The sequence below is a fragment of the Calonectris borealis genome, chromosome 17 (assembly GCF_964195595.1).
Source record: "Calonectris borealis chromosome 17, bCalBor7.hap1.2, whole genome shotgun sequence".
Classification (NCBI taxonomy): domain Eukaryota; kingdom Metazoa; phylum Chordata; class Aves; order Procellariiformes; family Procellariidae; genus Calonectris; species Calonectris borealis.
This window is the reverse complement of record NC_134328.1, coordinates 16,337,183-16,360,501: the sequence shown is the minus strand read 5'-3', so window position 1 is coordinate 16,360,501 and position 23,319 is coordinate 16,337,183. Positions and strand designations below refer to the sequence as shown.

Here is a 23,319-nt window from a genome sequence, read left to right as displayed (position 1 = left end):
TTCAAGAAAACCAGAGAAAAAATTTATTATTTTTCTTTATAAAATATCTCCAATAAGTTATATAGGCAAATATTTAAATTAAAATAAATTAACTCCGCTCTATGCTGGGACACGCGACCGTCCACAAAGTCAAACTAGGATTTGTGTTTCTTTGAAAAAATATGCCCTAGATCTCCAATGTAAGATTTGAAAAAAATATCTATGCTTGGTGAGGAGGAAGGAGAAATCTCTGCAATGGACAGAAGGGGTTAAGGTGCGGTGCTGAAGCTGCCTGGTGCCAGTGGCATCTCCACATCCAGCTAAGTGCTAAGAGCATCTTCATCGTCACTCCAGTCAGGAGGAGCATCCGTCCCGAAGTACCGATCGCCAAAGTTCCCTGTGGGGAGAAAGAGAGAGACGCAGTCGCGCTGCAGCTCTGCAGGGAGCCCTGGGACCCGTCCTCCAGCCTGCCCTCGTCCCAGCAGGCAAGGAAACAAGAGCAAGTTTATCCAGCAGCTTGAACACGTAGCAGTAAAACTGGAGCAGCCTGGAGGCTGTGTTAGCACCCCGTGGCAGGGGTGTTTCCTGGCACAGCAGAGGTGAGGACAGAAGAACAGAGTGAGCTTGTTTTGGATGAGCTTGTTTAAGGTGACAGCTTAGGGAATGAGGTGGGCACAGCTCTGCTCCAGCTGTCCCAGCCCAGCTTCTCCACCCGGGGCTCGAGGAGGCTCATGGCACGTGGAATGGCTCCTTCTGCCAACAAGGTTATGGCTGCCTGACAGCTCTCAGAGTGTGCATCTTGATCCCAACATCCACGTGGCAGCAGGACCCAGGAGAGGTCCCCGCGTAAAACAAGGCCAGACCTAAGCTGCTGCTGACAACCAGGGCTTCACCTCCTCTGGTGAGTGGGCCAGAAGCACTGAAAATCCCCCTGCAACAGGTCATTCCTACCCTGATACTCACCGATGCCGGGGATTATCCGGAAAAGGTCATTCACCTTCTTGTCCACAGCTGTGGTGATGATCTTCACCCGGGGGAAAGCGTAGGCGACTGAGTGGACGCCCATCTCCGCCATAAGCAGGGAGAGGAGGAAGATCTTGTCTTCTGGGACATCATGATCCTACAGGAAAGGCACAGAGACAGCTCGGGGTAAGGGTCTCTAAGGCAGCTTATGGCCCACGCCTCCAGGGAGCGGCACTCGGGGCACTCAAGGGCCTTCCAGGAGCCACTTTCTCTTCTCCCCTGGGTTACTGGGCCAGCTGGGGTTACTGGGGACAGGACTGAGAAACCAACTAAATCCAGGCTGTTACTACACAAGGAAGGGGTGACTTTGTCAAGGCCTGGTTACAGAGTCACCCCAGCTTGTGCTGGCTCCCACGGCACCCTCCTTCGCAAGGAGCAGCCAGTTTCAGCGCACGGCCCCTCAGCATGGCTGCGGCTGGTGTTCTGCATGTTATTTGGGGGCGAACCACCCGCCCTCTGCAGCGTGCCCGACATCCTCCGTACCAGCAGCACCCGCACTGCCATCATGGCTGCTGCGCCCGTGGAGACGGTGCAGTCCATCAGGATGACGTGGTCTTCACTAATGTCCTTCGGCAGCCGCAGATAGTGGAGCTGGGCGGGGGGAAAAGAGATCAGCTTGGAGGCTGCAGGCTCAAGGCGAATGGAGCAACCCGAGCCCTTCTCTTAGCGGGGTGAAGGATCTTTCATGCACCTCTATCTCTGGGATCCCAGCTGTCGGCTTGGAGTCAGGTGCAAATAATTTGCACCAAGGATTTGGTGCAAATACTTGGACAGCAAACCAGCCCCTGCATGCACAAACATGCTGGCAAAGCCCACTTCAGAAGCTTTCAAAGCACTCGCTTTCTGAGCACTCACCCCCCGCCGAGATCAACGCTCGGATCGCTGAAGAGCTCTCAGGAAATACCCGAGTCAACCCCTGCATGCAGGCTAACGCTGCGCGATGCCCTCGGCAGCCCAGGGCCCCGAGTTTTACCTCCGGCTCGCCCGTGTTGCAGTTGGTCTGGATGAGGATGGTCCCGATGCGGACGTCCTTGCACACCGCTCGCAGCGCTGGCTCCATGGTCTCGCCCGCTCGCAGGATAGACACCCCGGTGATCTGCAGCACGCAGCGAGGGTGAATGGGAAGGCACGGTGCAGGAGGCGCATGCCACCCCCGCGTGGCATTGGGCCTCGACAGTGGGGGACTCTAAAGGGCAACCCCAAAGCACATCCCTTCCAAGAGCGTTGTGCTGCTCCCAGCTCAGGCTGCCTCCCCCAGTGGGAGGGCAGCAGTGGCGCAGTGACCTTGCTGATGGCACCCCTGGCCACCAACCTGCCGCCTGTCCTGATGACACAGGGTATCATGACAGCAGGCACCAAACCCAGGCCTGATGGAAGCCCCGAGAAGCCGGGGTGTCCTTCCCCTGCATCCACAGGGCTTTCAATGTAGCCCCATAGGGCAAGTTTGAATAGGAAGTACCTCTTGCTTCCACTTACTTGCTTCCCGCTGTACGTCCTCCCTTCGTAGTCCTGTCCCTGAGGGGTCTGGACTGTGCAACTCTACAAAAACCATGTGAGAAGCATTACCAGGGCTCTCCTCCTCTCAGAGGAGCCCTGGTACTGGGCAGCCAGCCAGCTGCGGGCTGGTCTGCACCCTTGGAAACCGAGGCTGGACAAAGAGTTGTCACCCATTGCTCCACAGCCTAGGGGAGCCCTGCCCCTTTTTAATCTAGGAGGAGAGGGCTGATACACAGGGAAGGTTGGAGGAGCAGCGCCAGGACTGTCCCAGCTCCCTGGCAGTTATGGATTAGGAATCGGAGAGGAAACACAGCGCCTGCTGCCCATCCTCCCAGCTACACCCGTGAACCCACCTGGAAAGGGAGCAAGGAGAGCGCGTGCTCAATCAGCAACCGCATCAGCCTCTTGGAGTAGAAAATGAACTCATCTCTGCTGGTCTCCTTGTTTCTAGAGGGGAGGGAAAGGCAACGTAAGCTGTGGACCAAAACGTGCCCTGGGAGATGCTGACAGAGGTCAGAGGCTGCGTGGAGGAGGGCAGCCCCTGCCCCTGCCTGGCTGTCAGCGTTTTGTTTGCACGGGGTCCACCGGCTGAGCCGGGAATTGCGCTGGCAGTTTTAAGGTAAACGGCAGAAAAATTGTTGGCAAAACCATGGAGCACTCACAGCACAGCTCCTGTACCCAGGGCCCACCACTGTCTATCCTGTCTCATGTCCCCAGGTCGCGAGGACAGGGTGCGAGTGGGATTCGGGAGTCCAAAGCAAGCCGAGCCGGCCCCAGCCGGCAGCCAAGCCCCATCCCGCCCAGGAGGCCGCGGTGGCGGGGGCTTTACCTGATGATGGTGTGCATGCCCCTCACCTGAGGGGTGCTCTTCAGCACACTGAGGGTCTGAGGAAGGGGGTGGCACTGGTGGGCAGAGGCCAGGGCAGCCCTGAAAACCAAACAGAGGGTCAGAAGGTCTCCGGGCAAGGCTGCCCGAAGGCTGGTGCACAGCACACGGCCGGAGCCATCCTCCCAGATGTCATCTCACACTGCAAACGCACATCCAGCCGAGCCGAACGAGCGGCCAGCCCTGCCCGGTCCCCCGCGATGGCAAAGGGACCTGCTCCCACGAACGGGGCAGGCAGCGGGTGGTCGGTGGAGCCAGGGGCACCTCGCAGCCCTTCCTGCTGGGCAGCTGACCCATGGTTGGCCCATCACGGTTTCCACTGGTTGGGAAGAAAGTGGAAAATAAAATCAAAACCTTCTCCTGCTCGGGAGTCTTATCTGGCGGTGGATCCTGAACTCATGGGGTGAGGAGGAGCTGTTGTGGTTGCCTCTGTCCTACAAGTGCCAGATGTCACCAGGAACAGGACAGGCAGCCAGGCCCGTGGCGCTGGCACACAGCTCAGTGCGGAACCAGGCTGCGAGACCATTTCAGAGAGCGCCTGGCCCATTCAAGGATGGTCAGATCGACACCAAATTGGGAACAGCTTCAAGACTTTACGGCTGGACAGGACTGGCTTTGTGTGACTCATCTCCTCATAACTAATAGCGTTGGGAGCTATTCTTGGATCAAGGGAACACCATTCATGGGGAAGCGCACAATGGAGCCCCATTAGTCACCTCTCTCTTTGAGAGCAGCAGTAATGAGATGAAGGTCACATCTATTTGGCTTCCACAAGGCTGGGCAGGATGGACAAGCAACTTTGTCTGGGAGGAGGGCTGGGGTCCGAAAGCCACACGTCAGATCACAAATGTGCCAGTGGCTGCATCCCGGTCAGAGAGATGTTGGGGAGGAGGAGAAGAGAGCAAACGAAAGCACCAGGTGATTAAGACTTCAAATCAAGCAGAAACCTGGATTAATTGCACACACACACAGAGGCACACAAGCGGAGAAGAAGACAGAGAAGATGACTGGGTAGGAATGGAGGAGGGCAGGGCTCGATGACCTGAGGCCTCCATCCACATAGCCATCTCCTGGTCTTGGCTGACCAACACCAAACGAGACATTCCCAAGGCCTGTGGGTACTTAAGGGCTCCTTCTTGCTTTTGCCAGCTCCGGTCCTGCGTAGCAGCAAAGAGCCCCTACGCAGGGAACGCTCCAAGAGCACCGACAGCTCGCAGCCATGCGGCGCGTGTGGGACGGGTTGTGCTCCCATTGCAGGCTTGCCCGCTGCTGGCAGAACCCGGCTGGGTTGGGGCCAAGCCCAGCGCGCTCCCGTTGCCCACAGACCCCACCGCCTGTTTGGGACAAGCAGCCCTCAAGGCCCCGGACCTGCCGTCAGTGAAGCGAGCTCACTCTGTTAGTCACTGCAACTCATGTTAGCGGCCTTCAGAGATGCTCCCACGCCAGGGCTGTGCTGCTGGCAGCACCCAGCAGCTCTGCCCCTGCACCCCCCCTTCCTTCCTCCTGCCAGACCTGGCCCGGGGACAGATTCTGGGGGCACAGTTGCCATCCAGCCCTGCCTAAACCCCTCCTGGCCCCAGGGATGCAGACCCACACGCCTGCCTTTGGCGGACGCTGGTGCCTGCACAGGGGCTGCCTCCTTGCCTGCTTCGAGGGGAGGCAGAGATCGGCCCCCCAACACAGAGCCACACACCAACTCACGGCCCCAGCTGGGTTTGCTAAGGTGACAAACCGCTGTCCCCCAAACCAGAGGAGCTGTAGGGGTCGTAGCCCACAGGGCTGTCTCCCACCCAACCACGGCCCACCCAGGGGCACATGCCTGAGGTTGCCACGGGCACCCCTCCCCTCCATCACTGCCAGGTCCACATCACAGCGTCCCACCATGCCAGCGGATGGGCAGCCCCTCTCCTGCCCTGGTCTCTGTGGTGCTGCAGCTGAGATGCGGTGTGACCCGGCTCCTGCTCCCTGCTGCAGAGGCCAGCGAGCGCTCCTACCCCCGAGAGCAGCCCCGCGCGCCTGGGAACACCTCCCCTGCACCCCGAGCTGTCAACAGCCCCTGGGGAAACGCTGTCAGCATTTTGTCACCGAGCTTTCCGCACCTTCCTGCGACACCCGCACAGGGGCTGGTGCTCAGTGCAGGGACAGGGAGGTCTGGATGAAACCCTGCTTGGGCCCCTGTCCCCGACAGCCCAGGGAAGCTGCTCAATGCTGTGGGGGTCTCCACGGTGCTTTCCAGGGGGACAGCGGCAGGTCCCATTTTTGGGGTCAGGATAAAGACGGTCTCTCAAGTCCCCCCACCCCGGTTTGCCCTGCACAGCCCCAGCAAAGCAGGACCCTGTGAGCTGTCTGCCCGGGTTAGTAATGCGGCTCACACTGCACAGCCCTCGCCCCCATTCCCCGGCGTTAGTGTCACAACCAAAACACTGCCGTTAGCGTTTGTCTCCTCACATATCCCAGCGCAGCTTCCTCTGGTCACCAGGTGGGAGGGATGTTCAGGGGAGACAAGACAGGAAACATGAGAGTTTAAGGGGAGAGGGACAAACATAACATGAAACAAAGGAAAAAGCACTGTCATTAGTCAAAGAGGGGGGAAAAAAGCCCTAATTGATCTATGGCTCTCGGACCTGCCTGATGCCATCACCGTACAGACCCCAGCGCTCCTCCCTTGGTGACCAAGTCATGTCTCGGCCGCTCTCCATGGCACCGGCTCCGCTCCTGGCTCCATGGGGGGAAAGCTCTGTCCCCTCTCAGCGCCCTGGGGCACAGCAGGGACACTGTCACATCTCTGTCCCATGTGGTACCATGCTGCAACACCAGCTGCAGCTCTCGGAGCCTGGAGGGAAATGCCCAGCCCTCGCCCGAGGCTCTGCTGCAACCCCAGAGCAAGCGCAGGCGCTCAAGGCTGAGCTTGCAAAACCTTCATCCAACCCGCCCCGCACCCACGCAAACTGCTTGTGGGCTCGCAGGGGTGCCCATCTCCTGGCACGCTGGAGAAACAATCTGCTCAAGCCTCGGAGAGCCTGGAAAGCCGAGAGCACTGGGAACACGGGGAGAAACCCAGCTCTGAACTGAACATCACTGCCCGCCGGGAAGACCTTCCTTCCCCCGGGCTGACCTGGCCCTGCCCTGGGATCGCCATCCCTGGGAGAGGGGCTGCAGGCTGAGGCAGAGAAGAGCTCGGCGGCAGCCGCCCCGCTACAGCCGTGTCGCCTGCGGTGAAACCCCTGGCCCAGCCCTGCTGGGAGGGACGGAGGGAGCGGGTCTCTGCCGCCACGACCCGCAGGCAGCCTGCCCGCGAGAGCAATGCTTCCTGTCCCTCCCCCTGACAGGACCGCGACGGAAAATTCAGACGGGCAGCCATGAGCATGTCAAGAAAACGTCTCACTTTGGAAACTTATTTTTTCCCCCCAGAACAAAAGCTCTAAAGGGGAAAAAAAAAGCAGCAGCAGAAAGAAAGAAAGAGAGAGAAAGGGGTGACCGTCTCTCAGGAAGGCTTCAGGGAACATCCTCAGCTCTTTGTTGAGCGTGCTATCAAGCAGGAAGCAGACAAGAGACATCCAGCTACAAAGGAGCTAATGCAGTCAAGGCATTTCAAACACGTACAGCGGCTGGCTTTCACGGCTGACATTTCAAACAAGGGCTATTAAACTGCGCCACGGGTTGATATTTAAAGACACAATTGGCAAAGGGCATGCCAAGCTGATCGAGACCTTGGGGGTGGGGAATATTGATTGGTGAGGGGAATTCAGCTGAAAAGAGCACTGGCTCCGAGAGCTGGGCTGGTTGCTGAAATAGAAGGGACAGAAAACAGGCTCGGCTGAGAGCACTGCACCTCGGCTGAACGGGCTCGCCGGTCCGGCTCCTGCTGCTGGGCTGGAGGAGAAATACTCACCCGGCAGTGCCTGTGTAATTACACCTCCAGCACATGCACGGTTAAACATGTGGGAAGCTGGACAAGAAATATCCCAACTGCAAGGATGCTAAGGTCTGACCTGCGCTCTGAGGGAATACAGAGGAAGGCAACGATGCTCCTCAGCAGCCAGCAGCTACAGGAGGCAAAAAAAAGGCTTGCAGGTCCAGGGAACGGCACCACTTTCTTTAAACTCCTCAGAATTCATCCATTTGATCAGCTGAGCGTTGGGGAGGGCACTCCCCGCCCGTCCCGGCCACCCTCTGGGTCAGGAGAGGCAGTCCAGGAGCCTGGAGCACGAGGACCAGAGAAGCACCTCGGACCGGGGCCAGATCTAAGAATCCAGGTTTTATTCTACCAGCTACAAAGATCCCGCTGCGTCCCCAGGGCCGCCAAAAGGCAGTGACATCAGAACAACAACTGTGACATTTAGATGAAGCCATTCAAGACAGGAGGATGGGGAATTGTTTAAGATGAAAAGCCCCCTGTTTGCCGATCACTCGCTTGACACACGTCTCTCCATCCACCTCGCTCCTCTTGCGAGCGCAGAGCCGCAGAGGAGCTGATGGGAAACCACAGCAGCAGTAAAAGCACTGGGACTCCAGGAGTGTAAACAGATTTTTTGCAGGAAATTTTTTCCAGACTTTCTGGCAAAGGCATAAATGGCAACCATGAGCCTTAAACAGAACATAAAAATGTTTGTGGCTGTGGTTATCACGGAGTTATTTTTGGAGGTCAGAGTTACCTTTCCAAACCTGCTAGCATTACACTTTCATGACATATTATTAAATACTTGATTTTTAAGGTGCACAAAATGATCACCTGTACTGAGTGCCACTTTGATTAAAGAGGAGAATCCCTGGAGAGAAAGGAAATTTTATATGTGTATATATACACACATACATACACACACACACACACACACCAGTCTACTCTCTAATGTTATTCCTGCAATTTTTTAAAGCAACAGGCTTCTCTCCACGCTAAAGAGCACCCTCCCACCTGGACCTCCAGATACACAGGGAAGCTTACGCTGTCTGTATGGAAATGTCAGGCCCCATGGTGTTAAACAAGCAAACAGAAATAAAATGAAACATCCAGTTGCCTAGTCTAGGAGGTGAATGGCTTCAGCAGAAATAAGTAAAGCAGAGTCTTTTCCTGTTCATCTTAGGTATTTTAAAAGCTTTTTGTATGCTAAATGTAAATTTTAGGGTTACTTGAGTTAAGTGTTTCCACACAATGATGGAGATCTAAATGGAAACCCATCTGCAGTAATGCATCCCCTCTGCTTCCTACAAAAATACCTGGAAACTTGGCTGGCTGCTTAATGGAAGCAAGAGAGCTAAAGTCCCATCTGGATCCACTGGCTGAAGAGGTTAAGTAAATCAATGTATACTTTATAGCATCCACCTGCAGGTACTGAGAAATTAGAAATCCTGCTGGATTAGGGCATAAATATTTTCTTAGTCCCCAGGTAGTTGCTGTGCAGTCTTTAGATACTGCAGGAAAGCGGGTACCTCTCGCCACGCCGAAGCTGCTCTGCTCCTCCTGGGTGCCATCAGGCTTGCAGCTGAGAGCCTCTGCGGCGGCGAGGGATCCAGGGCTCCCACCACCCTTGAGCCGCTTTGTTTGATTTAATAATTGATGTCTAATGATGTTTAATCATCAGGGATGGAGAGTGGCTCTGAACAACCATTCAGCTTAGAGGATGAAGGGAAATAAAAGAGAATCCCAGGACACAAAGCCTCTCCTCTTGCAGAGATCGGGGGTCCCCAACTAACAAACCTGGCCCTGCCCCAGCTTCAGGGGTCTGCGCTCAAGCTGGTGGTACCCTCGCAGGACGAATACCTCCCTGGGGAACTGCCCTGTCCCTGCTGGTCCCAAAGCCAAGGACAAGGTGGCCTTTCGTCAGCTTCGAGCGTGACGAGGCCGTGCGTTATGCGAGCTGTCGGTCTCGACTGCAGGTCAGGGTTAGGCCAAGCAGTGCCTGGCATTGGAAATGCCTCGGGCTGCACAGACAGGACAGAGTTAGGGGCTCTTACCTGACACTGAGTTCACGCTGCGGCAGCAACACAAAGACACAATGCAACCGGTATTAAGCATTGTCAACACCAGGGTCGTTTCAAGATAAAAGAAAAGGAAAAATAGGAATATTTTCCTGCATTCACAAGTAGCCTTTTCCCCTTCTTCCCCTCCCCAGGTAAATGAAAGCCCCCCCAAGCCAACCCCTTGCCTGGCTCGCAGCAGCGGTCTGGGGAGGAGCTGCCGCATTTGCTCGCTGCAGCGTCCAGGCGCAAGCTTCCCTGGCCAGATCCCAGGGGCTGGGAGAAACAGCCATTTCCCCCCTCCTGGCCTGTGCCCCGCGGCTGCCTGCCCTCCTCAGCCTGGTGCTAGCGACGACGCCAGGGCTCCGATCCTTGCTCCTGTGACCTAGGGTTTAGAAACCAACTTCCCGACCTGCCAGAGCTCAGTGCCGTAAATCCGGGCAGTCAGAAAGCCCCGACTGCCGCCTGCAGCCCTGCGGAGAGCGGGGTGCTCTGGGGGGGGGAACCTGCCAGCACGCCTTTGCCTAAGAGCGGTGCCTCCTGAGCAGGCGTGGGAGGCACGATGGTCGCGTGCCGGCTCTCACCCCGGGGCCGAGCGGCTCCTGCCGTCGGCAGCTCAGAAAGGCCTGCCGGAATCGAGCCCTTTACTTTCAAGTGCATCCATCTCCAGGTCACGCTCCTTCCACCTCCCAGGACATCGCTCTGAGCATCTCCACAACTTAAACATCAAAGCTACAAACGTGGGCGGGAGGAGGCTGTGCTGCTCGGGGAACAGCAACACACAACAGGGTCATTTGATCGAAGGGTCCCAGGCTCAAACCACTGATCAGGACTGGCCCAGGACACAGAGAAGACGACTTGTTAAAGCCAGTGGTGGGGAAGTGATGGAGCATGTGCCTGGATCGGGGCTCAGGCTGGGCGTAAAACATGACAAGACTTTGGGTTTTGAAACCCATGGGCTGCACCCAACCTAGAAGTGGAGAAGTGGGCTCTTGAGTGGAAAGACTGTGCAGCGGTGTCTGCAAGGGGGTGAAGAGGAGAAGCCGGAGCCAGAGAGCTGAAGTATTGCGGGGTTTGGGGTGATGCTGGCCGCGGGAGGGCTGCAGGCAGGGAGGGCACATCGCTCAGGTCATTGGAGGATGGATGGTTTGTCCCCAGATGACTTGCTCTCCCAGGGAGGGAAGGAAGCAGCTGCTGGACCACAGCTTGCAGAGGGGCCTTGCACTAACCAGAGCACAGGGACCAGGCAGCCTCCTTCGCTGCCATGGAGCAGGGCTGGGAGGAGTTCATGGGGACAGCCCCGCGGCTCGCACGCCTGGAGCACAGCGGGAAGCTGGGCCATTCCCACCTTGGCACCCAGAGCACTGCGTCCTGCCATGCCACCGCTGCACGGGCAAGGTCGACCCCACCACTAAGACCCGAGTGACCAGGCAGCTCTTACCTCTTCCAGCTGGCTGTGGACGTGCTGAACGATCAGGTCGATAGCCACTGTGTTTCCGCTCCCTGGGGTGAACCAAAAGCAAAAGAGAGACAGCCTGGTCAGGACCACAGTGCTAGCAGTGCCTGAAACACGTTTCTTCCCCAAGCTCCCCACTATGTTAAAAAATACACCGTGCCCCAAACATCCCTTCCCTAGCAAAGCATCATCCAGCAGGAGACATTCGTGCTATTATTAAATTCTTATTTAGCAATCCAGTATTGAATATCTAGAAGTCACCTCTAGCTTTTAAATCACTAAGCTGCAGGAGCTGGTAGGGCAGGAGACTGGTTGAGGGAAAAGTGCGGACTTTCCCCTGGGAATCTGCTTTCGGCCGGTGTTTGGAGACACTCAACTGGAGGGACCTTCGCTTTGGCTGGGGACAGCCACTCTTCCGTCCTCACCAGCCGGAGGGCGGTGGGACTGGCCAGCAGAGCTGAGGGCAGAGGGACGGGGTCTCTCAGGTCCCACTCAGGACTGAGCCACGCGGCAGCTCAGGGCAGCGCTGGGCAGGTACCTCGGGGGACAACGATGTCGGCCAGCCGCATGGTGGGCTGGATGTACTGGTCGAAGGCGGGCTTGACAAACTTGTTGTACTGCTTGATGACACCCTCGATGTCACGGCCACGCTCGCTGATGTCCCTGCGCAGGCGACGCACCAAGCGGATGTCCGAGTCCGTGTCCACAAATATCTTCAGATCAAGAAGCTGAAATGAGAGGGGAGGGAACAAGCCCCACCAGGCTAGCTGTGTAACTTGAACCGGCCTTCCCCACCAGCCACCAGAAGGCCGAGCTCTGTGCACAGCACAACACCGGTTTAACAGAGCCCGGCTCAGCTCTGCTCTCGCCTCTGCAACCCCTGAACTTGAACCTGGCAACCAGGCTGGCAGTGCAGATGCTGCAGTGAGTCCCTTGCTGCCACCTGCCCCTTACCCTCACGCCCCCTGAGACCTGGCCGGATCCAAACCCTGTCTCCACTCCTACGCAGCCCCAACACGTTGGCTGGATGTTATCTAAGAGCGAGGAGGAGACACGAGAAGTTAATGCCCACCACACAGACCAACAGGCTTAACCCAGGGGCGCTGGCTCGTTAATGCTGGAGGGGAGCCAGGCACAGCAGGTCAGCTCCTGCCACTGCCCTTCACCGCGGGAGACAAGAGCAGGGATGCGCAGAGGAGGCTCCTGGGGGATTTACCCAGCTGTCCGCTGGAGGTCATCCTTGCTCCAGGAAAGTGCAACCCAAACGCTCACTTGGCAGGGAAGGAAACTTTCTAGACCGAGCTTGGCTAAGTTTGTGCACGGCTCGCTCATTCCTACAGCATTTCTCACGTATCCAAGTAACTCCCTGGAAGCCTGAAGTGCTGGGTGAGTCCATGCTAGGAACACCAGGCTTTGCGCAGTGGAAGTACAGCAGACTTTGCTTCTGGCTGTGCAAGCTGAGGCATGCAGCACGAGGTGGGCTACTTCTAGTCCTATTTATGCACCACCACGGCCAGGGACCAGGTCACCACCCGGCTGCCAGTGCCTGGGAGAGATCAAGGTCTCTGCTGAAACGCTGGACCTCTGCCGGGGGCTCTTCCCCTGCTGCTGCAAGAATCATAGAATCATACAGGTTGGAAAAGACCTCTAAGATCATCGTGTCCAACCGTCAACCCAACCCCCCATGCCCACTACACCATGTCCCTAAGGGCCTCATCTACACGTCTTTTAAATACCTCCAGGGATGGTGACTCCACCACTTCCCTGGGCAGCCTCTTCCAAGGCCTGACCACTCTTTCAGTAAAGAAATTTCTCCTAATGTCCAAGAGTCGAGGCCTGTTTCTCCTGCACAGAGAAGTGCCGCAGCGGCCGGTGTAACCTGGACGAGAAGGTCATCTCCCTGCTGCTGAACCTCAGGAGAAAGCATGCTCCCACCATCTCCCCCCAGTTGGCTACGGGGTGGAGGGCTGGTTTGTAGCGGTGATGCTGAAGCCCCGTGGGAGGACAGGGTCCGATCCAGTGGTGCACAGGAGTCCCAGTGCACCCGGGACTCTTTGCCTGCGATGTGCTGTGACTAAGGCTGTAGAAGAGGGAGCTGGAGTGCTCGTGCCTGCCAGGCTTCCCCAGAACTGACCCCTCACCCTTCCTCACCTTCAGGAGCTCCTTGTCTGCGAATGCCATGATGCCTTCAAAGATAATCACATTGGCGCCATAGAGGGTTTTCTGTGGAATCAAAATCGATGTGGTTAGAGAGAGAACATGTGTTCAGAGACGCCCCATCCCAGGGAATCTCTCTGGGTTGTCAGCGACTGCGACAGCTCACCCAAAAAACGTGCCCTGAGCCAGCCACAGAGCGGACTGCAGGAGTCTGACCGCAAAAGGCAGGGGCTGGGGGGTCCAAACGGCAGCCCCCTCTCCTGCCTTGGCAGACCCCCCCACTGTCCCGTACCCATTCCTTCTTCCGGCTGTGAGTGGTGAAGTCGTAGATGGGGATCTTCACGCTCTTGCCTTGCTTCAGCTTCTTCAGGGTGGCGATGATGAGGTCAAAGTCGAAGGCATCGGGGTGGTCAAAGTTGAAGTCATTGCTGGCTGCCTGCTCCTGCTGCTGCTTGGTCAACACCTGCCCACAGAGGAGAGGTCAGTGCACGCGGCCGTGCCCACCGGCAGCCTTCCCGCCCCACCGCCGTGCCCAGCAACCTCTCCCCCTGCCCCAAGAACCATCTGAAGGGGAAACCATAAGGCTGTCACTAAATCCACATTACGTTTCCCCATCAGGGGGTTATGCCAAGGGCCACGGCAGCCCAAGGAGCAGCCTCACCTTGTAGAAGGAGTCCATAGACAGCAGAACCACCCAAGGGACATCGAGAGCCTCAATGATCATGGTGGCCACCGTGGTCTTCCCAGAGGCGCTGCCTCCTCCCAGACCTGCCAGGGAAAAGGGGATGAAGCCACCAACCCACAGTCTGCCTTTCCAGCCACAGGCTGCAGCCCAGGTCCTGCTCTGTTGCACCTCCAAAGAGGGAGATCGATAGGCACTACAAGAGAGACATTATCCTTGAGAATGTCGAACGGTACGTACTACAACTGCCAGCAAAAGCTGGGAAACCTTTTGTTGGATGGTTGTGTAACAAGGGGAGAACTGGCATGAGAACCAGCCTAGACTAAATCCCTGGGACCTCGTGACAACTCAGGCAACAAGAGTTGAGGGAACAACAAGCAAAGATTGTGGTCTGCCCAGTGCCTGCTGTAATCCACCACCCCATCTGCAAGCTCTCAGCTTCTGCCCAACCCTATGGCTCACCCAGTCAACGCTGGACTAACCTTGGGGACCCTCCCTGCGCCCGTCCGGGCTGAGCAGCTCATAGCCTGGAGTCTGGAGCCAACCTCAAGTTTCCAAGGAGGTTGCGGGGAAGGAATCCCCCCAGGAGAGCCACCGGGCAGGCAGCACCGACGCTGCCCGTGCTAGCCTGCGCCGGCTGAAGCGCAGAGGTGGGACAGAGCCTGGACACGCGCTGCCTCTGCCTACCTATGACGAAGGCCTCTTTGGACTGCGTCCCATGCTCGTTGTACCACGGTGGCCGGCCAGCTGTGTAGATGGTCCTCTTGCTGGTCCGCAGCAGGGGTGGCTCAGACTTGCACTGGCTAGTGGTCCGCTTTCGGGGTGGCTTGGTGGAGCCCACCGCAGGGTACAGCCGGTCTAAGGATTCGGCACTGCTGTTGCTGGGGATGGGAAGAGGAAGGAGCTCGGTTATGGGTGGTGGGGAAGGGCCCGCGCTCCCGGTGCGTGGGAGCGGGGTCTCCGGGGGATCCCACGCTGTACGGGTGAGGGATGCAATGGAAGAGGGGGAGATGCAACCACAGCCCTGCGGCAGCACTACCAGCACCTGAGCCGCTGCAACCCCAGGCCATGGCCAACATCAAATTCTCACACAGGACCACATTTTAACCTGGAAAAGGTGCAGCACAAGCATCACCTCCTACAGCCTTACTGCTTGGGGAATGTCTACGTTAAATAAACACTCCAGTGAGCTCTCAAAAGCACTGAGGGGTGTTATTACAGAGGGCAATAACCTGTCCTGATGTGCCGAGGGACCTTTCTGGGGGATGGAAGCCAAACACATGGGCTACAGCTCAACCGTCCTCGTCCCGCATGCGCAAGCCCTTTCCTCTCCCCACTTTGAGTGCTCCACTCCCACCCAAACCTCTCGTTCTCCCACCCTTCAGGCCTGAACCCCCTGGGGACAGGCCTGCAAGCTGGCCAGAGCCGGGCAGCGGGGCTGCCAAGCCGTTTGCATCTACTGTGCCATGCGGGCTGAGCGAGCACCGAGCACGGCCGGAGCCCTGGAGCTGCTAAACGCCTCTCTCTTATCTCCCCTCCCGCCGCGGCCCGGGGAGGGAGAGGAACGAACCACCCCTCGGAGCCCTTCCGAGCTTGGCAGCGGGAGAGCGGCGGCTGGGAGGTGATAAGTGGCCTCTGGCCAGGAGATAAGCTGCAGCCGCGCTGCCCGGCCAGCACGGGGATGGGGAGGATTATTTATACCAGCTCCCGCTCCTCCCCGCTCACAGTTCCGCCGCCTCGGGAGGGATGTCTCCTCCCTCTGAGAAGGTGCAAAGGGCTCTCCCTGCTCACGCTTGCTCCTCTCCTCAGCCGTGACCGGGCTGGAAACGAAACCTCTGCAAGGTCAGAGAGCCCTGGGCACCGAACACGCCAAACCCGGCACCGAGCTGGAGGGGCTTTGCTGCCTCTCTGTTATTTTTTGCTCTTGAAAGGGCTTAAACTGCAGGGCTTTACAGATTTTGGCTTGATTTTAAGCTGTTTTGGTATGAAGATTAATTCCCTTCCCTCCCCCAGCCCTTTTTAGAACAATTTTAGATAAAGATCAAAATTTGAGACCAGCCATCTGCACGTAACGCCACCCGGCAAACCCCGTGAGCGTGGCGTGAGCCCCCCGGCCATGCCCACCTCCCGCACCGGCACGTCCCTGCGGAGCAGGCAAGGAGCGATTTGCCTGGCTTTGCTGAACCCCTCCTAGCAAAAGGCAGGCTGCAGCTCCTGCCCCTGCGCCAGGACATCGCACGCGGACGCCGGCCCTACAAGCGTGCACCTACAGAGTCCCCCTGCGAGAGCCTCAGGCCACCGACACCCCGTCCCATGCACGAGCCCATCGGTGCACATGGCCAGCACCGAGCACCACCAGCCTCCGGCTCGCCCAGGAGCCGTAAACACCCCAAAGGCCGCTTTTAAAAAGCAACGTCAGGAGGTGAGACCTGCCGGGAAAGCCTTCTGGGGCTTCTTTCTGTGCAAAGATGCCTCCTTCCACCCGAGAGGCAGGAGAAGCAAACCCAGATGGGGTATTTCGGTCTCCTCTCCCACCAGTGACGCTGCAGCAGTAATTAGCCACTGCGCGCTATTCCCAGAGCGGGCCTGACATCAGTCGACGATGCCGGTGCATAAACAAAGTCATTTTGGCTTGATAAAAGCAAGAGATGACAAAGACACAGTTGTTTACCAGAAAATAAAATGGTTCCTTTCATCTGCGTCCCAGCCCCTCTCCCGGGACTGCGGTTACTTGAGAGCCGTGCCGCCGGCGCTGCCGCCGAGGGCAGCTCAGCCGGTTTTCCTCCGGGGATGCACACCGGTCTCCGTGCGGCAGGCGAGTGTTTTGGGATGCTCTGCTCTTTGGTGTAACTCAGTGCCGAGCTCTCCTGTGCCAACCTCAGCCCGCAGATGCCACGGCCGAAACCATGATCCACACGCTGTGATGCTGACTGAGGCCACGCTTCCCAGCGCGACTCCGAGTTGGGCAAAACTTTGGTTTTCGGAGCCGGAGTGGAGCCCGAGCGAGAGGCTGAGCTCTGCAAAGTTTGCTACCAGCATCTTTGATTAGTACCGACATAACCCAGCTCCTGGCGGGGATGAGGAGGTCCGGACCCCGAAGGCTCTGGCTGTGCCCAGAATTCCAGGAAAGACATCCCGCTTTCCCAGCCCTGCGCTCCCCGAGGTGCCCGCAGCACACCAAGGCGGCTGGCGCAGAGGGCACCCACCCAGCAGCTCCGCGCCGGGGCATCACCGCGGGACGTAGGGACACGCGCGGGGACGGGACGGCGCAGGGACGGCCCTCGGCGAGAAGCGGAGCCGTCCTCCCCCCGCACGCCCGGGGCTGCTCTTGGGTGCAGCATCTGAATCCTGTTCCAAGAGCTGGCCTGCTTTGCCTCCTCTCATCCAAATAGTCCTGGACTTTCACCTAAATTCTGTATCTACAGATATCTATAGATACAGAATTCTCTGTATCTATACAAGAGTAGATATTCTACACCTCTTAAATCAACGTTTCCCGTGGTTTATCTCAGATAAGCACGGCCGTGGGGAGGGCTGTGGGTCTGTCCTGGAGTTCTGCAAGGTCATGCGTTTTCTCCTAATATTACACTTCAAGTTTTGTAGAAGTTTTCTGCAGCTGCCTTTGCCAGGAAGGGACTCTCCTCCCCTCCGAAGGAATGGCAGATCCCAGCCATCTCGCAGCTATCTCGCTTGGCCATTTCTTCCTATCACGTTTTAAAAATTCCCTGCAGCAGCGACAAAGCCCCTGCAACGGCCCCTCCCGCAAGGTAAAGCCCCCAGGGGAAGGGGACTCTCTTTATAGCTGAAGTTAATGCCATTGCTCTAACCAAAGGACGGTCCTTGTCCCACGCAGACCCTCCCAGCCTCCCCGAGCAGAGCGTAGCCCCTGGTTTCAGCGGCACGATGCCATAGCAAGGCAAATACGAAAGGAAACAACATCGCCCTGGGCTTGGTAACCCCTCTCCTGCAAAGCCTTCCTGGAGGACTCGGCTGCCACCAGCTCTCTGCAGACCGTCCCCAGCTTTTGGGGACGCTTTGCCTTCCCTGTAGCCGGTGCAGCCTCTGCTCCCCAAAAGGGCTCTCCAGCCCCGCAGACGTGCTGGCACAAACGAAGGAAGCGTTTTGCTCCCGCGTACCCCGAGCACGGATTTACTGGGGTGAGAGGGGCACCCCTCTCCCCTCCCCACCGCTGCTCCCATCCCTGCGCCCTCCGTGCTAAGGCTCTCTGCATCCCGCTGCCCTCCGAGACCCCCGACCACCCCGGCGCGCTGCTGGGCTGGGAGAGGAAAGAGAGCAGGTCCCAACAGCCCCCTCAGCCAGCAAGGAAAAACGACAAAGCCCCAAACCTGAACTTGGAAGCAAACAGGAGAGCATGTTCTCAGCCCTGCACCCCGTAAACAACACACCGACCAAGCGCCCAGCCCTCCAAATCCCCCCGCCAAGTCCCCCGCAGCCTGCCGAACGGTGCCGGGCTGGCTTCAGCCCGGGTCCTGTCCGTGGGAAGCTGATCTTTCCCCCAGCTGCTGCCTGCGCTTTCCCAGCCCTCAGCTGGGGGACCGGGACCGGGACCGGGACCGGGACCGACCCCGCTCCAGCAAGCAGGGACTGAAAGCAAACAGGTGAAAAAAAAGTAAAAACCCACCCGAAACCGAAGCACAGGAGGAACTCACCCGCCGTCCGGCCCGAGGGCCCAGCAGCCCGATATGCGGACGCTGGAGAAGGCCGGGGGACTGCTCATCTCCACCCCGCTGCGGAGCGGGAGGCGATGCCGGGCAGAGGGTGCTCACCCCCCGACCCTTCGGCTCCTGTCCCCCAACCTCCCGGCGCTACCGTGGCGAGAGGGCGGCCGTGCCAGCGGGGCTCCCTGGGCGAACCCCGGTGCAAGGAGCCATGCACGGGAGCGTCCCCCCGGCACAGGGACCGTGGGTTCCCCAGGGGCCGGGGCAACCCGGACCCCCCCAGCAGATCCGGGGGGCTCGGGACGGGAAGATGGAGGAAGGAGAGAAGAGCGCTGCCGGGGGAGTGTCTTTTGCTGGGAGCTGTGGGGCGGTCAGCACGCATAAGAGGATAGCTTAACCTAGAGATTACGTTCATTACCTGATATTAATAGCACTGGCTTGATTAAAGAAAAAGCGGGGGGGTCGGGGGGGCGAAGTGACACCTCCCCTCACCGCCCCTGCACAGGCAATAAACACTGGCCCCCCTGCGCCTCTGCTCCCAGGGACCGGGGCTCCTTCGGCTGCCTCGGACGCTGGGGGCTCGCCGGGGCAGCGGGGAGGGCAGCTCCGCCGCCCGCCCGGTAAGTGCGCGGCCGCGAGCACCGGGGAGCTCCTGGCACCGGCACCGGCACCGGCACCGGCGGGGAGGAGGCTGCATGGGGGCAGGACCCCGGGGCAGGGATGGAGGGGGCACCCAGCCAGCACCCCGCTTCCAGCCGATGGAGCCGGCTGGGGCTCAGGGCCCAGGCGCTGCTGGCCGTGCTGGGGTTTTTGGTGCGGGACTCATCCCCCTCCCTTAGCTCCCAGCGGCGGGAGGTCCGGCTGCGAGCCCCCCCGGTGCTCAGCTCCCCGGGGACGAGCTGCCCCTCGCCGTCCCCTCGGCCCCGGAGTAAACAAGTGGGTGAAACTCAACACCCCGGGGTTGCGGGCGGCTAAGAATAACATCCCTGGCTGCTCGGGCCCTGCAATCTGCTCTCTCAGCCTTCCCCCTGCCAGCTGCCCGCTGCCCCCCCGGCCATTTCGGCTCCTCTCCCGGCGCCAGCCTCGCCGGGGAGGGCAGGGAGCCCGGGCACCCAGCGCCGAGTCCCTGGGGGCAGCAGCTGAAGGGCAGGACGCCCAGCAAGGGGTGGGAGACCGCCGGGCACCGCGGCAGAAGGGGTCCCGGCCGGCGCTGGAGCACAGGGACTGGGGCAGAGCAGCACCCAGCACTTGGTGCTGAGACGGGGGGAGGTAGCGGAGGACACACCAAAACGCCAGGCAGGCAGCGGCGGGCAGGCGCTGCCAGGGACGCGGGTCGTCACCACGAGGTCCTGCAGTCACACGTGAGCCCCCAGCCCTCCCCGGCACGGCGAGACCAGAGCTCGGCTTCAGCACACCCAGCAGCAACAGGACCCGCAGAGGAGAGCATCACCCCGAAACACGTCTCGATGACCGCAGCACTGCTCGAGAGCAGGGACTCGGCTCCGCTCCCCGAACGGGGGCTGCAGGCGGAGCAGGACGGGGACGGGAGGGTTTCGGAGGTAACCTGTCCCCAGCTGGAGCCACGGCTGCTGCCCCAACAACGCCAGTGAAGCGAGCGATGATCAAAGGAACGTTTTCCATCCTGTGATTTCAGCACGGACTCCCCTTTCTCTGTAAAAGCTCTTTCAGAAGTTTAAAAATAAAATTCTCTTCCGCAGCGATTTCTATTCTTTCTCATTAAAGAAGCCAAAAAGAAAAGGGACAAGGAACTTGGCGGTGAGGAGCCCTTCCCTCGCCAAGGCGACATTGTTCCTTATCGCATGCTCCCCGGTGCCTTTTTTCCTGCCTTTGTTTAAAACGTCCAAGCGACCGGAGCAACCCTCCCGGCAGCTCACCCGACCTCCCAGCCGGGCGCCCAGGTAGGACGGGAATTGCCGGCACCAGCTCTGAATCCCGGCAGCGACCGAGCCGTCCTCCCGGCACACGCTCCTCCGCTTCCCAATTCCCTTCCCGGCTGCTGAGCTCTTGCACAGACCGAGACTCCTGGGTTTTGGACTTTTTCTTCTCCTAGATGATTTTTAAGCATGAATCCCTCCTCTGCAATCGCAGCCCCCAGGAGCTGGACTTAAAACTTGGCAGAAATAGCAGACCGCGCGAAGGCTGGGGTCTCCTTTTCCTTCCAGTGGTGGAAAGCTGCTCGGCACGTTTTCCTTGGGATTTAAGGACGGAGGCCGAATTGCACGTGGCTTTTCCTGGTTTGGTCGCTGTAACCCGAATATTGTCCCTGGATCCGTGTAAAAGCTCAGGACACACCAAACCCACAGCGGAGGGGTGCCTGGCACCGCCGGAGAGGGTCCCTCTCCCAGCTCCCACCCCTGCGAGCAGCACCCATGGGTGCGCAGGGGCCAAACCTGCTTCCCTCCTTCTTTGAGCGTGGTCTTTGTTGGGCCAGACCCGCCTGAGCCAGCCCTCAGCTGGGCCTTTCATGCCCTACGGCATCTTTAACTTAAGCCGAAAGCGGTTGCGCTGCAACGGCCTGGCGCAAAACCCTGGGGCCACGTGGGGCGGCCCCGCAGCAGGGACCCCCTGGCCAGGGACCAGGGTGAGATGGGGCCGGATCCCACCACCCTGCGAGCAAGCCAGGCCGGAGGATGAGTTTTGTGCAGGGAGTGCACAAGGAAAGGCTTCGGGAAGCCCTAAGCGTCGGGATGGAGGAACCCACCCGAGGGATGGAGGGACCTACCCATGGGATGAAGGGACCTGCCCATGGGATGGAGGGACCTGCCCATGGGATGGAGGGACCTACCCATGGGATGGAGGGACCTGCCCATGGGATGGAGGGACCTACCCATGGGATGAAGGGACCTGCCCATGGGATGGAGGGACCTGCCCATGGGATGGAGGGACCTGCCCATGGGATGAAGGGACCTGCCCATGGGATGGAGGGACCTGCCCATGGGATGGAGGGACCTACCCATGGGATGGAGGGATCTGCCTGCCACCCCACTGCCAGCAGCTCCAGGGGTGCCAAGACGCTGCCCGGCGGCCCCGCCGCGCCGTGCCCGGGCCCTGCCCCTCCTGCAAACTCATCGAACACCGTGCCCGCTTTTCCCCAGCCTCGCACCAAGCTCTGCCGCCGCCCTGCCCTGGCCAGAGCCGCCCCGGAGCAGGACGGAGCATCCCCGGGCAGCTCCACACCACACGCACACGCGCGCGCTCTCTTCCAGCTCTATTAAGGACTCCGATTCCCAGCGACGAAAGGACAAACATTCCCCTCTTCAAACCCAATTATCTCGCTGCTATTTATTCGGAGCGAGGGCCACGGGAACCGTGGTCAGCCTGACCGGCGGCTCGCTCCGCGGTGGAAGGGGCTCGGTTATACAACCCGGTTACTCATCTCCCGCCTGGCCCATGTTACTCGGGGCGGCTCCTTCCTCCCCTGCTCATCCTCAGCCTCCCTGCTACCCGCCGCTGACTCACAGGAAGGGCAAAGGCAACGCCGCCACCGGCAGCTGCCGGCTCCGTATTTAGCTGCCGAAACACAGGGGCCCGTTTTTCACCAACTCAGGCGGAGCCGGGGTCGGTCGGTGCCGCGGGGACCCCCGGGTGCCGGTACCCTACCACCAGGGATGCTCGCATCCCTGTAACCAGGTTTGCCGCTCCGGTGATGCTCCGGAGCCAATTCCCGGGTATTTGGTGTTTGGGAGCGGTCACACTCTTCCGTGCCTGAGGATTGTGGTGAAAATGGGAGTGGAAAACCTAGAGAAAACCTGAGTGGGGGGAAAAATATCCCCCTGCGTGTTTTTTCGGTAGCAAACTTGCAGGTTGCCCTGCTCCGCCGGCACCTCGTGCTTGCCAGAGCCGATGCATGTGCCAGCTCACTTGCGAACGGGCGCTGCAGTGAAATTAAGGCCAAAAAACCAAAAAAAATGAGAAAAAGGAAAAAAAAAAAAAAAGAGGGAAAAAACCAAACAAGAAATAAGCCCCGTTTGGGAAAAAATATTGGATAAATGGTTCCCTGATGCTGCGTGATGGGAAGCATCCGTGGCGTTGCTTGGGAAAAGGGAAAGGGGGAGAAAAGGAAGGAGCGATGGGATCCGGGAGGCCCCACTCGCGGAAGTGGCATCGTGGGACGGGACCGGCACCGCAACGCCCCGGAGCCGCCGAGAACCGGCGGCTCCGGGGCGTTGCGGTGCCGGTCCCGTCCCGGGAGGGGTTGTAACGGGGAAGGATGCGGGTCCTTACCTGTCGTGCGGCTCCGCCGGAGCCCCCTCGGCCACCGGGGCCGCGGCCATGGTGCTGCCGGGGAGAGGCTGGAGCGGGCGGGCGGGGAAGCGGCGGGGACCCGGGCGGGGGCGGTGCTGCCGCGTGGGTCCCCGGGACTTGTAGTGCGGGGATGGGGAAGGGAGGGCGTGGGGTAGGGGCGGGGCGTGGGAGTGGGGGAGTGGGGAGGGAGGGTGAGGGGAGAGAGGTGATGTGGGGTGAGGGGGGTGCTGGGGGGTGTAGGGGGGTGCTGTGGGCACGGGTGGGTGCTGTGGGGTGCAGGTGGGTGGTGTGGGCACGGGTGGGTGCTGTGGGGTGCAGGTGGGTGCTGTGGGCATGGGTGGGTGCTGTGGGGTGCAGGTGGGTGCTTTGCATGTAGGTGGGTGCCGTGGGGTGCAGGTGGGTGCTGTGGGGTGCAGGTGGGTGCTGTGGGCATGGGTGGGTGCTGTGGGGTGCAGGTGGGTGCTGTGGGGTGCAGATGGGTGGTGTGGGCATGAGTGGGTGCTGTGGGGTGCAGGTGGGTGCCGTGGGCATGGGTGGGTGCTGTGGGGTGCAGATGGGTGGTGTGGGCATGGGTGGGTGCTGTGGGGTGCAGGTGGGTGCTGTGGGCATGGGTGGGTGCTGTGGGGTGCAGGTCGGTGCTGTGGGCATGGGTGGGTGCTGTGGGGTGCAGGTGGGTGCTTTGCATGTAGGTGGGTGCCGTGGGGTGCAGGTGGGTGCTGTGGGGTGCAGGTGGGTGCTG

At 59.4% G+C, this 23,319-nt stretch overlaps 1 protein-coding gene across 3 annotated transcripts; it reads right to left on the bottom strand.

Annotated features, from left to right (window-relative positions):
• On the bottom strand, nucleotides 1–22,647 carry UCKL1 (uridine-cytidine kinase 1 like 1). Of its 3 annotated transcripts, none has more exons than XR_012676317.1 (15): nucleotides 22,560–22,647; nucleotides 14,323–14,516; nucleotides 13,615–13,721; nucleotides 13,246–13,416; nucleotides 12,948–13,019; nucleotides 11,335–11,524; nucleotides 10,782–10,843; nucleotides 5,834–5,853; nucleotides 3,329–3,427; nucleotides 2,853–2,946; nucleotides 2,479–2,541; nucleotides 1,858–2,098; nucleotides 1,486–1,593; nucleotides 943–1,099; nucleotides 1–376 (listed from the first exon to the last, which is right to left on the bottom strand). XR_012676317.1 is itself a non-coding variant. In XM_075166771.1 (15 exons), exons 1-15 carry the CDS (start codon nucleotides 22,607–22,609, stop codon nucleotides 300–302), a joined length of 1,584 nt encoding a protein of 527 aa, XP_075022872.1. In that variant the 5' UTR covers nucleotides 22,610–22,647; the 3' UTR covers nucleotides 1–299. The 3 variants fall into 3 exon arrangements, 2 of the variants coding, with proteins under 2 accessions (XP_075022872.1, XP_075022871.1); XM_075166771.1 differs by lacking the exon at nucleotides 5,834–5,853 and adding an exon at nucleotides 9,338–9,354 and having other exon boundaries at nucleotides 1,976–2,098; XM_075166770.1 differs by having other exon boundaries at nucleotides 1,976–2,098.
• Between the last annotated feature and the right edge of the window lie 672 nt (nucleotides 22,648–23,319).

What these genes read in the sequence shown, in the direction of transcription:
- UCKL1 (XM_075166770.1), bottom strand. Translation starts at nt 22,609, where the DNA reads ATGGCCGCGGCCCCGGTGGCCGAGGGGGCTCCGGCGGAGCCGCACGAC. An exon ending in CGACATCGTTGTCCCCCGAG is followed by an intron (nt 10,844 to 11,334) that starts GTACCTGCCCAG and finishes GGTTCACCCCAG; the next exon opens with GGAGCGGAAACACAGTGGCT. An exon ending in GGACGTACAGCGGGAAGCAA is followed by an intron (nt 2,099 to 2,478) that starts GTAAGTGGAAGC and finishes TGCGTGCTGCAG; the next exon opens with ATCACCGGGGTGTCTATCCT.